This window comes from Periplaneta americana, chromosome 4 (genome assembly GCF_040183065.1).
Source record: "Periplaneta americana isolate PAMFEO1 chromosome 4, P.americana_PAMFEO1_priV1, whole genome shotgun sequence".
In the NCBI taxonomy this organism is placed as follows: domain Eukaryota; kingdom Metazoa; phylum Arthropoda; class Insecta; order Blattodea; family Blattidae; genus Periplaneta; species Periplaneta americana.
The window spans coordinates 208,184,794-208,203,685 of NC_091120.1; the positions used below are offsets into that span (position 1 = coordinate 208,184,794).

General features: G+C 36.4%; 2 protein-coding genes across 2 annotated transcripts in view; one reads left to right on the forward strand and one right to left on the reverse strand.

Moving 5' to 3' along the window:
- Positions 1-18,892, forward strand: part of gogo (golden goal) — an 849,136-nt gene that overhangs the window by 611,587 nt on the left and 218,657 nt on the right. The window lies entirely within an intron of this gene.
- Positions 11,211-13,405, reverse strand: LOC138698899 (uncharacterized). Its single transcript, XM_069825094.1, has 2 exons — positions 13,329-13,405; positions 11,211-11,698 (listed from the first exon to the last, which is right to left on the reverse strand). Exons 1-2 carry the CDS (start codon positions 13,363-13,365, stop codon positions 11,280-11,282), a joined length of 456 nt encoding a protein of 151 aa, XP_069681195.1. The 5' UTR covers positions 13,366-13,405; the 3' UTR covers positions 11,211-11,279.

Below are 18,892 nucleotides of genomic sequence, written 5' to 3' on the forward strand. Positions count from 1 at the left end.
AGACGCTCGTATGAAAATTATGAAACTCGCTTGCGCTCGTTTCATAAACATACTCGCGTCTTAATTACTACCATTATAGGCTCGTTGCATAATGTACTATTTTCTTGCTAGAAACGCATAAAAACGTTTTTAAGGAACAATATGTCCCAGGATCGTCTCACTGCTCTTGCAATACTGTCAACAGAAAAGAGTATGATGTCCAAGATGGAGGGGTTTAACACCAATTGACAAGTTCTGCAGTAGGAAGGAACGTCGTATGGACTTCATATTTCATCACTAGTCGAGTCTCAAATTAAGATAAATGCATATAAGTGTATACAGTAGGCCGGTATAGAGATTGTAGCACACTCATTGTTTTGGCCACCAGCCGCTACTGATCCTCCCTCAGTCTAGGCCTGCTTGTAACCAATTTAAGTTCAGTCTTTAAATACGTAATTTACAATTACTCTTCATTCAGGATGATGGATGTTGTGATTGGTGTGCTGGTGTTGGTGTGTTTAGTAATTACTTACTCCTTAATAGCTGCTAGAGGACATTACACACATTCTGATATCAAAGAAGTTGTGTGTCGTGTTTATATGTATATCCAGAGCAAATATGACAATGCAAGGAATGGAAGACAATTTTCGTTAGTTATATTTTGGGTGTGTTCTAAAATTGCGGTATACTACTGTATATACCTGAATCCGACCATCAGATTTGAGACGCATCAGAATCAGCCCGAGGAGGTAAATCTAGAGAAAAGGACAATTTATGAACCAACTATCCCTTATTACAAAACTGCATATCGTCACCTGAATGCAAGAAATAGATAAGTCGAAATTTGCGTTTTTTAGTTATCTCTGTTCTAGCATAGCAGAACTCGCACAGAATGCAATCCAAGAACTAGGTAACTGATCGAACGATACCAGTGACATCTATGTGCCAATGTAACAAATAGGTAAAAGATTTTTTCTATTGGGTTATTTTACGACGCTGTATCAACATCTCAGGTTATTTAGCGTCTGAATGATATGAAGGTGATAATGCCGGTGAAATGAGTCCGGGGTCCAGCACCGAAAGTTATCCAGCATTTGCTCGTATTGGGTTGAGGGAAAACCCTGGAAAAAACCTCAACCAGATAACTTGCCCCGACCGGGATTCGAACCCGGGCCACCTGGTTTCACAGCCAGACGCGCTGACCGTTACTCCACAGGTGTGGACTAGGTAAAAGAAAACGAGACATATTCCTTAGTGCAATAAATAAGTAAATAGGCAATATCTCAAAATAGGAAAAATCAAGTTACCTAGTTCTTGCATTTAGGCGACGATATAAACTCAGGGATGTAGAAGTCATCGGATTAATGGTGGGCGCTAGAGGGACCATAACAAAACAATCTGTGTCTTTCTGTCATAAATTTGGAGTCCGAACAACGACGACAAAGACAAAAAATGAAATTTCTAGCTTTGAAGAGGATTCTCTGCAGATTTTACGGCGACACTTGTATTTCAATTCAAATTGAATTTTCTCATTCTATTTTTTATTTGTATTTTTTATGTTACTGCAAATTTTCAATGTGTGAAATATTATCTACTGTAAATTTTAGTTTATTGCAAACAAATTTCTTGTAAGACATTTTTAATGCCATCTTAAATGTTACTGCTTAACATTCTTTGTGTTTGACAACCTCACCAAGTTGAGGAAAGTGTGTCGTGGCTCGCTGTATGCCGTCATTGGCTAGTCGATGAGCCTAGAGAATTCAATCTTCCTACACTTCCGCAGAGGCGTATTAACTATGTGCCAGAGAAGTTGCCTGGCAAGTACGGCGTTCATTCTGAAGAATAATTACCGATACGTACGGTAACGCCGGTAGTGGCAGGAATGTGAACTGTTTGGAAACACGTACTGAGGTGAGTTTTTTTCTTACTGTCGGGATACGGGGAGAGGGTTAAGACGATTACTGACGTATTTGTTGACATTAACTTCGACGGTCAACATGGACACGGAGCATTTGATTTGTGTTGTGTAATGTTGCCGTACGCAACCGATGGTAACAAATAAGGCCCATTCACAATAAAAATTAAACATAACCGTAACATAAACACAGAAGTTTGCGCCCAGGCTACCAAATGGGATCATTCACAATGATTCACATAAGCATTGACATAAACATTACCGTAAGACGTTAACATGAAAGTTTGCAAACTCCAAACTTTCATGCTTATGCTTACGTGATTTGCAAACAGAACACAATCGTGGAGCGCTGAAGTATACGGCAGAATATGAGGAAATGGCGTCGTTGTTATGTTTCCATGGTTACCAAGTATCTTAGCGGTTATGTTTATGTTCCCATCGTGAATGTTCTTGATTTTACCGTTACGTTTACATTTGTAAGTTAACGCTTACGTTATGTTTAATTTTCATTGTGCATGAGCCTATACCCTGCGTACGACTTGCCCGCGCAAAACACAGTTCGAAAGAGGTTATGGTAGCACACAGACCGTACAGACCGCCATGTTTTGCTACGACGTTCAAGTTATACCGTACACGTTCTCAAGATTGAACGCCTTGATTAATAGGCAACTTCTCTGACATAAAAGCTGAAACTCGCTTCAAATCGCTGACTGACAACAGTGACGTCATGACTCACTTTGAAAAGAACATACATTATCCTACATGAAAATAATTAATCGGGAGAAAATCTTAAAAGACCTTCGCGACTCTTCTGTTGCAATATCACTCACATTTAATCAGGAAGCTTTAAGACGGACAGTAATTGCTTCATATAAACAAAGCTTAATGCCCAGTTTGGACGATATTTCGCCGAAATCTCGCAAAATATGATAGATTGAAAATTAAAATTTCACGTTCCTTATTGCGGAAAGTACTGCAAGCTATTGGTTTCCAGTACAGCAGAAACGGCGATAAGAAATATCTAATGTAACGTGACGACATTGTTGCCCCTCGCAACGAACTGTTTTACAATAATGAGAAAAATGAGGAATTAGGAAGATCTATATTGTTTCCAGATGAATTTATTTTCAGTGTAGTTCTGTATTTTGCATCCATGTATTCCTTTAGTTGAATTTGTTTTGTCAACTTAGATATGTAACGTCGTACACAGTAGTTTCAGGAGGTGATCAGATCGTTTGAAATATCAGTGGGTAGTTTTCCTCTGTATGAATAACGTAAAAATCTCATTAAAATGCTGTTTAACAAGCCGGCACAACGAAAGACTGGTATGCTACTGTATAGTTACTGGTGTTACCTAGCAACATGGAGGTTTATCCAGGAGTTACAGCAAGTCTACTATCTTAAAAAAAATTTGATTCAAAGTCATGACGCTTTCTTTAGTTTGAAATGTAACAAACGAAAGCTATTCTCGCGTGCGTCACTGCATTTTCCTTAAAATATCGGATTATTTCTACACACGCGATTGTCGACTGTTATTGTGCATGCAAAAGATAATTTTCCGACGCCCTGAGAAGATCTAGAACTGTAAATGGGTTTACGTGACGGCCTGTAATCTGTCTTCATTATGAAAACTTCTGAAAGTTTCCGAGAGACCGGATTTCTGGAAGATAAACAAGGCCCGGGTGTAAACCCACTCATCATCGTCTTTTGTTCTTACATCCGCAGCAAACGGGACAAATGAACATCGTGGGATGGAAAACTGTCCTGAAATTATGTGCGTGTAAATACAGTCACTTGTATAGAAAATTAAATCATGTTTTGAGTTTGTTTATAGATTGCAGCAGATTTTTCATATAGTTACAAATTATGCTACATTTGTGATCACGTGAATAATTTGTAGGGAAATTATTTTACACATACGAAGAGGTGTTAGAACACAATAGTTCGATATTAGGGTTTCCAGGCGTTTCGTCCACTCGATTTCCGTCCATTTCCTTTTCGTCCACACTAATCTTTCCTCCATTGTAAGTACAGGGACATCATTTTATTTTTACTGTAATTTTTATTGTACCTCAGTTTTTGAATGTACTTCACTCCCACCCCTTGTACTAATGAAGTTCAACCGTTCTCCACACAGAACCAAGACCGCATATACAGTCATAGTAGCCTTACGGTCATAGTGAACAGTACGTTCCAAAAATATGTTCGCATTTTGCAGTGACGAAAGAACTTTCAATATTGCATCATTTTCCATTTGCCTACGTCTCATCCCGGTTTCCCCCACCTGCTTCTATTCGCCTCTCTGTAAATGCTAGTGGCTGGGCTGTCTTAGCTCTTTTCTGAAAACATTAATTTCTGTTAGGAATTGGACGTCTACGTAATATTATACGCTTACAATTGTTTAAAATAACTTAAACAAAAGGGCCTCATTAAGTAATTAACTGTCACGTGATTTCCTCCCTTCCTACGACGCTGCGACATAACCACTTGCACGGACAGTAGATAGCATGTCTGAGTAATTTTATCTTTTCGGATCGGGCAGAAGTGAAGACTGAATTTACAGTACGTAAGGTCTCTTTTATAGAGTAGGTACAGAATTATTTCAACATGAGTTACTGATAGGAAGTATGAACCTGGTAATTGGAATTGCGTACAATAGTCTATAGTGCGATAATATGCACATTAGAACTGTAGCCTGTATCGAAATGAACGGCCACCATTTCCAAAAATGTGTTTAAATATCTATATTATGATTATTTTTCAATTTAACTTCATTCTCTATATTGTACGCTAATGTGCTGTAGACAGTATAATATACACTGCATAATGAATACGTTCGCATGGATAGTATTTTTATTTAGTATTTATTTATTTATTTAACCTGGTAGAAATAAGGCCGTCAGGCCTTCTCTGCCCCTCTACCAGGATAGCTCAGTTCGTGAGTAAAAACACTCATTGTTAATACTGTACTGTATTTTGATTAAACAAAAACTTAATTAAAATTATCAAACTCAAAATTGCGATATTTCCTAGTTTACGTAAATGGATGAACTACTTTTCTTCCCTCCTATACATAGTAAAGTGATTTGTTTGTATATTACGCCAGTATCATCGAATTCCAGTCGTGGAAGGAAGTAGCAAACGGTGTTTCCGGTTCTTAATCGTTGATCCAAAGGTATAGCCAGGTTAATATTAAAAATATTAGTAAAAATAAAATGATGTCCCTGTATATGTCCACGAATTCTTTGTCCACTCCCTTTTTGTTTTCCAAGCAACAATTTAAAGTCAAATTATTTTGTGGTGACAGTATTAAATGGTAATGGTAATATGCTGGAAGAAATGGACAATGGCACTCAGAAGATGAATATACAGAAACAGAGTGGGAGAATAATAAAGCATTAATTATTCATATTCATATAAAATAATGTTTGAACACTAAAACGGTGTAGAACACAAACTAAGCGAGAAATTCAGAAGAGATACAAGCAGTCATGGATAGCATTTATTTCACACTTAGGGACAGATTTATGTGAACCAAAACCAAGTACTTTCAAAATACAAATGAAGATATTAAAGAATTTATAAAGACTATTTCGTTTATATGACGTCATTCCATTTTCGACCAATGAAGAGTAATGGAATTTTTAATTCCAACCAATCACAGTCAAACATCGCGATAATTTTGCAGCTAGATTTATCGCTATCAATTTATCGCATGGTCGTTCTTTTGTTTAGTCGGTATCGCTTTCCCCGTAAATTGATGATCATGAATACATTAAGATGCAACTACACGGTTAAACTTTTCTTTCAACTTCAAAGCAATGAATGCAAGATTGATATTTAATATTAATTAATATATTTACGCAGTGAAGACGACGTTCAAAACGGCGCACCATGTAGACACAAAATTCTTCATGCATCTTAATTGAGCTTCGTTTTAAATATTCTTCCCAGACTGCATGCTTACGCGCATGAAAAATTGAACTGTGTAGATGCAGCTTCAGTCCCGTTACACACTACAGCGAGAATGCGTTTGTCGAGCTATGGAAAATGCTTTCCTGTAGCACGGAATAACGGTCGAAATAAGGCACAGCTGACACATTGGTCCCGCGCCCATAGGTAGCTAACCTAATTCAAATCTGCAATGATAACGCAACGTAACTAGTTTTTTCTTCATCTTAATGTCATGTTGAAAAGAAAGTGTTGTTCTGGACAGACCGGATTTTTTCTTTTGACGAAAAAAAAAAAGTACTGAGATGAAGAAAACTCATTTTGAAACCTTTTCTCTTCTTTTATATCATATTGTAAATTTTTATACTGAACAACAATGTAATTTTATTATCTCAACAATTACTCTTCACTTTCTACAATTTAATTTCACTCCCGTCAACAATGGGATTTGCTCTCCGCACAGCAACACAGCGTTCGTTATTGCACTCCACAAACGACAATGACAATTTACTTGGACTATTACGGACAACAATGAACTGTTAATCTTAACTAATACTCACAAAGCACTATTTACAATACAGAACTGTCAGTTCTCAGTTCACAGCTCGTTTGTCTTGGCTAGTTCTTCTAGCTCAGTCACTCGCGTTCACAGAATCTCGAACCCCAGATCTTCCGAGACGATCCGCTGAACTTCGAACTCAGGTCCCCCAACTGCGGTCCTCTGCACTCAAACTCCGGGCTTCAGGCTCCACAGTTACGGACACAACTCAAGTCGCGCTCTGGTCTCGAAGCTGGCTTCACTGCTACACAAGACTAACTCGCTTACTGTCCAAATCTGCCTGTAACAACACTGGCTTACTGACGGACTGACTGACTAACTACTACTCAAGTTCACTCGCGTCTCTTCTTTCATAACCCAAACCATAGTTTCTGGAGAGTTCGCGATCTCGCGAACAATCCACAGACGCCCAGACTTCACTGGATTTCTCCGCTCAGTCACCAGCCGCTACTTCCCCTCTCTCCCGCGGCCCAGAATGCCGCCGTTTCTCCTCTCCTCTCAATGCCGCGCGCCGACCCCCCCCCCCCCCCAGTGCTCCGTGGAGCCCGTGTCGACTCCCGCGCGACTCTTGCGGGACGCGTGTTCAAGTCTCGAGGTGGCTGTCACAATATTTTTTAACTAAAAGTGCATAGAATTATATAAGCGGGAAAATTTGCTCAAACACAATTCAGTTGGTAAAAGTTCAGTTTACACGCATTAGACAGCTAAGAAGCTGCACGAATTAAAGGATCAATAATAGTGCACGTAATAGTGGTGCACGAAGAAACGTAGACAAAATGTCCGTGAACGTCACTTTTTTTGGATGTAATTTGAAGTGGACATTTTACCGTGCATGAAAAATTGTGAACGAAATATCTTTGTACAAAAAGCTGGGCGAAATGTTAGTTGACGAAAAATCTTAGAAGCAGTGGCGGCTCCTGCATGTTTCTTAAGAGGAGGAAAGAAGTTAACAGCAGAAAATGACACCATGAGAGAAACATGCTACAAATTAGTCTACATGCATACATGTAAGACCAGGTAGTGTTAGGGTCGGCCTTCCCTTTTTTTATAGCAACAATCTGTTTTTGTAAACTGAGTTTCCTAAACTGTCCAAAATATAATATGTTTTGACTTCCAATCATTGTTGAATAATTGCACAAATTAACAATTACAAGGACATTCACAACCTCGCAGCATTTCTCGCGCTCACTACAGCATCACACGTGTTGGAAGAGACCAGCTACTAACACGTAACCGGAAAAGTTTTACGAAAATGGGAATGAGAAATAATCTGTTAGGAAAGCGAGAACACTGCACCCAACCACGTGGTCTGTGTTGCCACATGTACATTTTACAAGTTCAGTATCACATGCTTTTGAAGAATGTCACTTCTTGTAAAGTCATTCTACCATTATTGTTGAAAGCTGCCGGTGGCCGATTAATTTTTTATGTTAAAAATAATGTAGTTTGCAGTACTTTCAATTTCAAACATATTTGTACAAAACTGACAACTTGGCTGTTGTCCTGTCTAGTAGACAATGAATGGAAGTGAATTTCAGAGGCCAAACAGATCTGCGATACTAACTTAGAACTACTTCCTCTTTGATTTATATAAATCCAACTTCAACTTTCAGATATCCTCGAAAGTTTCAAACGATGAATAGTAGCTTATATAAAGTGCAATGAATAATATATTTTGATTTATTGTGTCTCCTCTAGATGTGTTATAGTCTGGTTGAATGCAGCATCGTTAGATGACAGCGGTAGCGAGCTTGCTGCACGACCAGTCGGTTTCTGTTTCCCGCCCATGACAGATTCAGAGGAGGATCTCCTCCCGCTCCGTTCATTTACTCGCTTTAAAACTCTGCTTCTTTCTCTGGCCGCTAGTGCGCTGTTGTCTATGTGTGTTAACTGCAGTAAAGGAGGAATGGATTGACTTTCCTCCACACAATCAATCTCGTATCCTTCTCACAGTTTTCTACGGCACATGAGCGCGCGTCGTTTAAAACACATCAACCGAGGTTTTCTTATAGCTTAAAAGTTATGGAATCTTCCTCGAATTCCAAGGCATATACAGGGACATCACTTTATTTTTACCAACATTTTTAACATTAACCTGGCTATACTCGGAAACACTGTTGCCCCCTTCCATTACAGGAGTTTGATGTTACTAGTGCAATATGTAAACAAATCATTTTACTAGGTATAGGAGGAGAGAAAAGCAGTGTATCCATTTATGTTGTAGGGAAATACGATATTACGATTTTCAGTTTGATCATCACTTTTACGGAATTTATCAAAATACAGTAGAGTAGTAACATTAAAAAAAAAAAAACTCAACTTTTTCAGGCGGCTATGTTCGTTATTTAATGTCTACTTTATTTAGCATATTAATTATTGATGTTAACATACAATATAGAGAGTGCATTTAAATTGAGGGGGTCATAAGTAAAGGACTGTAAGTGCACTTAAGTTACTTTTGAGAAAATGGGGTTTAAATATTTAAGCTTTCGTAATATCGGTGAAATTTTTATTCAAATTTTAATGTGTGATGCGATTAAAATATCCCTTTGCCACTAAAATTTTAGATACTTTTGCTTACACTGGATGCACTTAACTCATGTTATTACAAATGTCACTAGTATTCCTTTGCTTCTAGCCACCTCAATTCAAAATAAGCTAATCTGAATTTTTAAACAAGTTGCTGAAAATGGTTGCCGTTAATTACAATGCAGGCTTCAATTCTTTACGCATATTATTAAAAACATTTTGAAGCATATTCTCTGAAATTGAATTTATCGTTTCTTGAATATAATTTTTGGTACGATATTATTAATATAGGTTCTTTCTTCTAGAGAAAACGCAATCATATTTATGAAACACACTATACACTGCAGTGTTTATTTCACTGCTTGAAGACTTCGAATGCAACAGCGGCCGTAAGTTTGTGTGTCTGACGGGAGCAAGGACATTAGTGAAGGGGTGAGAGTGAAGTACATTCAGAAATGCAGGTACAATAAAAATGCAAGTTAAAATAAAATGATGTCCCTGTATTTCATTTGGCATTTATTTTCGAAAGGAGAAAAATGTGAGGAGGACGTTCCTTCCTTCCCACCCCCGAGGAACCGCCACTTCTTAGAAGGGATATTGGGAAAGGTAAAGACGTTCATGAAATATCCCTATCAATTTTATTTCCCTTCACAGTATTCATTATACAATCATAAAGTGATACTCTTTTGGGTGTCCAGTAGATTTTGTGATTTACAAGTCATTTTTATATTTCAATATGCCTGGTGAACTATTAAATAAGTATATAATAAATTTTCAATCTTAAGACATATCAACTTGCAAATGTTTATTTGCTATTTAATAAGATATATGAACGTTTTCGCCGTTTGGGGCATCTTCAGATATAACGAAAACATATAACCTGAACCTATAATAATAAATTATGCAAATAACAAAGAATAAAGAACAATGTATGTATGCGATGCATGAGATTCATGAGCTTTATGTAAAATGTGAAATGCAGGATAATTGTTGATATAATCTTTAGATTTTGAAATTGAATTGGACGGATATTTTATACATATAGCTCATGTTACAAATAAAATATACAGTTATAATTAAAATTTGTCAATGATGTTAAAATTTATAATGATGATTGATAAAATAGATATTTTAGGACTACTTATTGTCGTAGGATATACGATTATTTGCGTAGCTGATGTTCGTGTGTTATGTATGTGTTTCATCTGAAAATTGAGATGGAGAAATAATAATAAGTGCAAACATATATGCAAGTTATTATATAGAGACACAGATAATTATTATAAGACTACTTACTGAAAAACGTTCGCTAATGAACTAATGTTATTTTATGTTGGAGATTACTGTTTCAATTTATTATCTGACTTGGTAACATCTTATTGATTATAAATGACTGTTACGTGTAATCAGATTTGTTGAGATATTATTTGAAATGAATACTCGTTGGTTATGGATATCGTGGAGTATACGATAATTTTCGTAGTAGATAAATCGTAAGTTAGGTATGAATTTCAATCATTCACTGAAAGTTAAGTAGAGAAAATCAACATTATAATATCGTAATAATTAGATGAGCTATAATACCAAATATATGCAAGTATTTAAGGCAGCGATAATAAATTAAAACAGTAATCTCCAGCATAAAATAACATTAGTTCATTAGCGAACGTTTTTCAGTAAGTAGTCTTATAATAATTATCTGTGTCTCTATATAATAACTTGCATATATTTTGCACATATTATTATTTCTCCATCTCAATTTTCAGATGAAACACATACATAACACACGAACATCAGCTACGCAAATAATCGTATATCCTACGACAATAAGTAGTCCTAAAATATCTATTTTATCAATCATCATTATAAATTTTAACATCATTGACAAATTTTAATTATAACTGTATATTTTATTTGTAACATGAGCTATATGTATAAAATATCCGTCCAATTCAATTTCAAAATCTAAAGATTATATCAACAATTACCCTGTATTATTTCACATTTTACATAAAGCTCATGAATCTCATGCATTGCATACATACATTGTTCTTTATTCTTTGTTATTTGCATAATTTATTATTATAGGTTCAGATTATATGTTTTCGTTATATCTGATGATGCCCCAAACGGCGAAAACGTTCATATATCTTATTAAATAGCAAATAAACATTTGCAAGTTGATATGTCTTAAGATTGAAAATTTATTATATACTTATTTAATAAAGATTTTGTAAGGTTGACATCCTTGAACCTATCGGACACGGTAGTTAGATAAATTCTGAGAAGTTAAAAAAAAAACCGTCAATCTTACAATAATTTCTTCCATGGAAAGGGACTCACCCCCTATACTTCCAGCCTCGCCATGTCCTCGCATTCGTGGAGAACTCGGTTCACGAGCCTCTTGAGGAAGCGATTGGCTCCCGATGACTCCCCGCACTCCTGCAGTATAGAATTAAGGAACTTCTTGATGAGGGCCTGGATGTTGGTGAAATTACGGCATTCCGTGAAGATGACTTCAATGAACGACTCTAGAATGCTCTGCGAATCGCTTGAGATGCAGTCGAAATCCCTCCATTCCGATAGCCAATCCAGACCGCCCCTGAAGTGATCAGCACTTTCAACCTCATCCAGATGCACCAAGTCCGGGCTGCTCTTCCCGTACACGTTTTCGAAGTTGTATTCGTTCAGGAGGAAGTCGTCCAAATTCCTAGCGGAGTTGGACATTGCTCCACGGTAAAGGCGGTCCAGCAAGTCCCTGACACCTGCAGGAGAACAAACACGTGGCAAGCCAACAAGACGGAACATGTTGCTTCCATTATAATAATGATTCATCCATCTGGCATCGTTATAGGTATCCTACAAGCAAAACTCAGCTCGAACTCCTCGCGGCGCACATGCTATACCCCTCTTACCCCCCTGCAGTAGGCGTGAGATCATGCTGGGCATTGGAGCTTACGTCATCTGCGCGAGACAGTCACGCCCGCTGGTTTCTGCGCACTGAGTTTTCCTTGTTGGATGCCTATAGTAAGTATAATGTTTAACTGTAGTTAGTGCCAACATATAGATTTTAAGTCATTGATTAACTGGTGGACTTACTCGTGTTAATTATGTAAGTCTGTGCGGCTTACATCTGTTTCGGTGTAACATCGCACCATCTTCAGAGCCTACTAGATCTCGGCGTCATCTTGAACTTCTCTGCCTGTTATGTGGGTGCGTTTGATTGTTGAAAGGTGTTGAAGAGTGGAGTACTGAAACTGATCTGTGTGTTGAGAATTTGATTAGGGTGTTTTTTAGTGTGTTTCTATATTTCGTATTGTTCTAGTGTATTGAGTTTTTGGTTCTTGGGTTGTATGTGTAGGATTTCCACGTCCGCATTTATGTTATTGTAAGTATGGTTAGCATTGGATATGTGATCGGCGTATGTAGATGTATTGTGTCCTCTGGTTATTGCTTTAATGTGTTCTTTGTATCGAGTTTGGAATGATCTGCCTGTCTGTCCTATGTAGAACTTGTTGCAACTATTACATGTGAGTTTGTATACGCCTGTGTGGTCGTATTTATTTGTTTGTGTGTTGAGATGTCTTTGTAGTGTGTTTTCTGTTCTGTATGCTATGTTTTATTTCTGCTTTCTGAATGAAGATGCGATCTTATGTGTGCCTTTGTTTTCATATGTTAATGTGATGTATTTCTTGTGTTCTTGTGTTTGTTGAGTTTTTGTTTTGTCTTCCTTATGATGTTGTCTATTATGTTTGGGTTGTAACCGTTTTCTTGTGCTATGTATTTGATTGTGTTCACTTCTTCATTGTAGTGTTGTTGGCTCATGGGTATGTTCAGTAATCTGTGTACCATTGTCCTGAATGCAGCATGTTTGTGTTGTGTTGGTTGGTTAGATGTGTTGTGTATGTGTGTGGTGGTACAACTGCAATAACCAGAGGACACAATACATCTACATACGCAGATCACATAACCAATACTAACCATACATACAATAACATAAATGCGGACATGAAAATCCTACACATACAACCCAAGAACCAAAAACTCAACACACTAGAACAATATGAAATATAGAAACACACTAAAAAACACCCTGATCAACTTCTCAACACACAGATCAAGTTCAGTACACACACACTATTTGACTCCACTATTCAACACCTTTCAACAATCAAACGCACCCACACGACAGGCAGAGAAGTTCGAGATGACGCCGAGATCTAGTAGGCTCTGAAGATGGTGTGATGAAGCACCGAAACAGCTGTAAGCCGCACAGACTTACATAATTAACACGAGTAAGTCCGCTAGTTAATCAATTACTTATATTCAAGTGTTAAAAGTAGTGTACGCAAGATTCAAAATGGATATAGGTTTTGTTAAGCTCCTAGTTTGTACCTGAACGTGTTCTAGACGTCCGGAGGGTTCTTAACATGTTATCTATGATACGTCCTAATGTAGGCGTGGCCAGGAACATGACCTGAAAATAAATTGTGAAAATGATATAATTTTGTTTGAATTCACTTCAGTTTGAATTCGACTTCTGTTTTTTCAGGAAGTCTAGAAATATTATTGGAGCTTTCGAAAAGTTCCCCATTGTGGTGTACCTTGCAAGAGGACTTCTCATTAATTGCAGTTGCCCTCACATTTTTCCTGCAGAATGTGTGTGATCGCGTTAAATTCACAGTAGAAGGTAGCCTAGTACACAGTGCCAGAAGCGATTCCTGACAATGCATGTTATAACTAGACATCGGATTTTTAGGCACTAAAAATTGCAGTTTTAGGCGCCTAAAATAAGCTCAAAATTTGTAAAATTAGGCTCTATTTTAATGAAAATAGGCATTTTAGGCACATCAAGGTATCATACTTATTTCTTTCACTGAAATTTTTAGTTATACACTAAAATACGCACAAAAAAGTATGTTTAAACATTAAAAAAGAATACTATATTATATTTATAAACAGAGCTGCACAAATTTAATATATTGAAACTAGTGAAATAATGATTATTGATATCAAGATTACTCATTTTAAGTTATTGAAATTCAGTTCCATGCTCAGACTTTATTATAATTATCTGCACAGTACACCACCAGAATTTTTTCTAAATTCTCCACAGTTAACCTTTGCCTTTTGTCACTGAGAATCATTTTGAAAACAGAAAAACTTCTTTCAACCGAAACTGATGTGAGAGGCGCAAATTTTAAATTAGGTACAATAGAAACATCAATAATTATTGGAACATTTACACTTTCCCCCGATATCACTCTTGATACTTTTTCCAACAATGAAAATCCTACATTCTTATTTAATACGTTGTCCCACTTATTTTTAACTTTTTTCCCAGTTTCGCCCAAAGCAGAATGTATGTTCACTTGAGCTTCCTTTACTATTGCTATTTGGCTACAAAGAGATTGTTTTTCACGTTCTAATTGTTCAATGCTTGCAGGTATGAAAGAAAAGTTTGATGTTATGTAGGCAATATCGTTTTTCACTCGTGAGTCATTCAGACAATCTTTCACTGCTTTCATACACGCTGCACTATCAGTTTCAGGTAATTTATCAATAACTGTGACCACTTCTTTAAAATACTTAGAATAATACACCACTGACTGAATCCAGGTTCCCCATCGTGTAACAACCGGCTGAGGTGGGAGTGGGATATCTGGAAAGTTCTCTCTGAATATTGAAATCCTGGATGGGGCTTTACAAAAACATTTTTTTGTGTTAGAAATAAACGAATTGACAAGAGGAAATTCATTCCGGATTGTTTCAGAAACCCTGTGAAGGCCATGTGCTAGACAGGTTACATGCGTGAGGTTAGGATAAAATGTTTTAAGAAATGGAGCTGCAGCAACCATGTATGAGGCAGCATCAGTACAAAACAACAGAACTTTAGAATCGTCTATATTACCGGAGTATAAAGACTGTAGGCCTTTATTTACAAAATAAGCAATGGCTTGGCTATTCACTTTCGAAAGTTCCTTAACACGTAAGAGGTGTGGAATCGAAGGTCCATCAGGACTAAGTTTTCCTACTACCATATTTGCTATATACCTATTCATAGGATCTGAGGTTTCATCCACAGAGACCCATATGTAAGAATCACCTATATCCTCCCGAATGGAAGCTAAAGTTTCATTGTATATTCTGTCTAAGTAATTTTTTCTTAGGGTCGACTCAGATGGGATATTTTGTTTGCAGTATTTTTGTAAAAACTGTCTTAAAACCGGATTTGCAATTGCATTCCAGGGAATGTTAGCAGCAACAAACGCTCTGGTTAAATCAGCATAGAAATTGCTGCTGAGATTGAAGTAGGCTGTGTTAGTAAAGTTTGTTGCAGTTGATTTTTCTGCTGAGCTTTAGCCTTATGAGCCGCTCCTTGCACATGCTGCTTTAGGTGGCACTTCTTTTCTTGCGAAATCTAAAAATGTAAAGTAAACTGAATTAAAATAAAATCCTAATTGTTGTATTGCCGTATTTCTATCTCAAAGTTAGTGGGTTCGAATAATCAAAATTTTAATGACCTGCAAATACTTTAACTATCGGAATTTAAAAGGTTAAAGTGTAGTGGTCTTAAAAAGAATTATACCTCAGGATAGCTCAGTCAATGTATAATATTATAGGCCTACTCATTAAAATTAATAGAATTTATATATTTCAACTATTGTTACATACCTGTTTGCTACAAATCTTGCAGAATATTATTTTTCCATCATAAGTGAATTCTGAATATTCTGTTAGCCATTGCCGGATCAATGTAGATTTTGCACTTATATTTTTCGGCATTATCGCGTTAAACTTCACAGGAAAACGTCCTACCGCTCAAAACTTCTCAACACAAATAAGGTGAGGGAAAGAGCAACTGTTAACGAGCATTCAAATGAACCGTTGTTATTGAGATTCAAGTGGACAAAAATACAAAGTTCCACTTATTGTTGCATTTCCTGGTAGTGTTAACACTAGGAGGGCCATTCTTTTAAATATTTTGTAACGGTTTACCCTACTAATTCGCAGTTTTACGACTTTTCATAAATATTTCAAAAACACTCTTTCTCCAAAAATTGTGATTTTATGACACTCTGAAGGGCAGTACAGCTAATCGGTTTCAGACCGAAAACAGTCATTTTTATAGTATAGTATATCTCTGAATCGGTAGCAGCACATGTTGTGATTGTTGCCTGCTTCAAAACTAAGGTTGGTTCTTTGTCGGCATTTATGCCTCCAAACATGTTAAATTCGGTGAAATGTATTGCGAGTGTCGTGAGATTCAAAACATTTTGTTTCCTTTATCAATGGTTTCATGGCCGGTGTGAAGCAAACTTTCCACTTTTTAAATGCCTTAAATTTCGCAGTGAATGCATGTATAAATTATAAAAAGTAAGAGTAAAATGCGAAACTTTACAGTGAGTTAGGCATTTTGAGGCGAATATTAACAAATTAGGCTCTAATAACCGTTTTAGGGCATTTTAGGGCACTATAAAACTCTTTGAATACCATTCAATTTCCATGAAACACAAATATTAATAATTATTTTTACTTTTCTCCTAAAGAAACAAAATAGGCATTTGCCCTAGAATCCGATGTCTGGTTATAACTTTTCGTAAGTTGCTGAATGACTGTTGCCTTGTGAGATTTCGCCTGCGAACCAATTCTCTACAACTGCCTGCAATATTTGAACTTGGAGGACTAATGGTCTTTTGAAATATAATTTCCCCAAAATCTTTCAAACAAATCTTCGAACTTTTGAAAGTAAATTAATTTCGGAATATGTATGATAAAACTTTCTTGTGTTAAGGGGAGAGGATGGTATTTTTTAAAACTTTTTTCCTATTTGGTGTAAAATATTAATTTTTGTATGTAGAGAGCTCATAGCTGTAGCAACGCAACAAAAAATTAATATTTTGAAAAAAAATATATTTGGTGGGCCCCCAGATTTAAAAAAAAATATACCCAATGCAGGATTTTACTAAAACCGATATATCTAAACCATTTTTAAAGGTAGATTCATCCAGTTTTTTGCAATGTATTTGCAAAAGCATGTTCTACAAACTGTCTGTAACAGAATTTTGATATTAGTCCCTACGTTTGTAAAATAAACAATTAAAATTTAATAACACTTTTCTGAATTCCTTTCTTGCAAACAAACGGACGTAGTTTTAAAATGAAAACAATTACCAAAATTCTGTTACAGAGAAAAGTTTCCTAATAGTCTAAAGAATGTGTGTTCTAAATTTCATGCGTATATCTTCAATAGTTGAGAAATTATATCCATTTTTGTCTGGAAATGTAGCAAAAAAATGAAGTTACCGTAAACCGATAAAAGGGGGCGAGTGATTTAAAAATCTATAGCGTAGGAAGTTTAAAAATGGCGTCTCAACATCCGATAAGGGCACAAACACCCACAAAATGTTATGCAATGCATTCCACATATATCAAAGAGTATTTAAATTTTTTTTTAATTCAATTTACCGGAAACAACAATAAAAGGGGGTGAGTGATTTAAAAACGCAGGAAGTCTAACAATGGTGTCTCAACATCTGATAAGGGCACAAATACCCACAAAATATTATGCTGTGCATTCCACACATATCACAATGTATTTTAAAGATTTTTTTTTTAATTTACTCATTTTTCACCAAAAAATGCTATCCTCTTCCCTTAAATTCTAACGTACCTTGTTTACATGTTTCGACCTATAATGGGTCATCCTCAGAACTGGTCGTTGTTGGTCTTGGCGCCTTTTGTTTTGTTTCCTGTGAGGGTGTGTTCATACTAATAAGATTAATTTAAATTATGCTAATTTTGATAGAGTTTTCTGTTTTAAGTATCTGGGTTCCACGGTGAAAGACAATAATGATGTCATGACTGATATAAAAGAGAAGATTAAGATTGCAGCTGGGAATCGAGGTCTTTGGGCATTGAATAAAACTATGGAGTCCAGGTGTATCTCAAGAAAAGCTAAAATAAGAATATATAAAACTATTATTAAAGCAATAGTAGTATATAGAAGTGAAACCTGGACTTTACCTGAAAAGGCAATAACGATCTTAAATGCCTGGGAAAGGAAAGTATTACGGAAAATCTTTGGGCCTACTTATGAGCAAGGGTTTTGGCGAATCAGAACAAATGCTGAATTATATAAAGATATTAACATTGTTGTTGACATAAAACTCAGAAGGTTAGAGTGGCTGGGACACGTAGCCAGGATGGAGAACAATCACACACCCAAAGCTCTACTAGATGCATTACCAGTAGGAAGAAGGAAAGTCGGACGACCTAAACTGAGATGGCTGGATGATGTTCAGGCTGACCTAACAAAAGTTGGAATTAGAAGATGGAGAACACGAGCATTAGACAGGAGTGATTGGTCGGATGTTCTGAGGGAGGTTAAGGCTAAACTACAAGGGCTGTAATGCCAATGATGATGATGATGAGGGTGTGTTCGTGTGGTGTAATGTAGAGTAAAAGAGTGTGTGTGTTCTGAAATTGAGTTGCGTGTTGAGAATTTCGTTGGGATGTGTTTTCGTGTGTCTGTATATTTCATATTGTTCTAGTGTGTTTAGTTTCTGGCTTTTTGGTTGGATGTGCAGTATTTCCATGTCTGTGTTGATGTCTCTATGGATGTGGTTAGCATTTGTGATGTGTTCTGCATATGTCAAGCAAAAAACTGTAACCTCCTCGCGACCGATGTTAGCCACGTTTCAGAAAAATTTGTCGCCGTCACTAATGAAGATAATTATTAATATGTATGTAGGCCTATGTATTGATTTATGCTGCAAGTGGACAAGCACCCGATGGCAGTGGTATACACAATATAAACAATACATAATAAAATTACAATACAATACACAATACAATAAGAATACACAATACAATTTAACACAATAATTACAATTAATAATAATACAGAAAATAACCTAATTAATAAGTGAACCTAATTGTACAATACAACCTACATA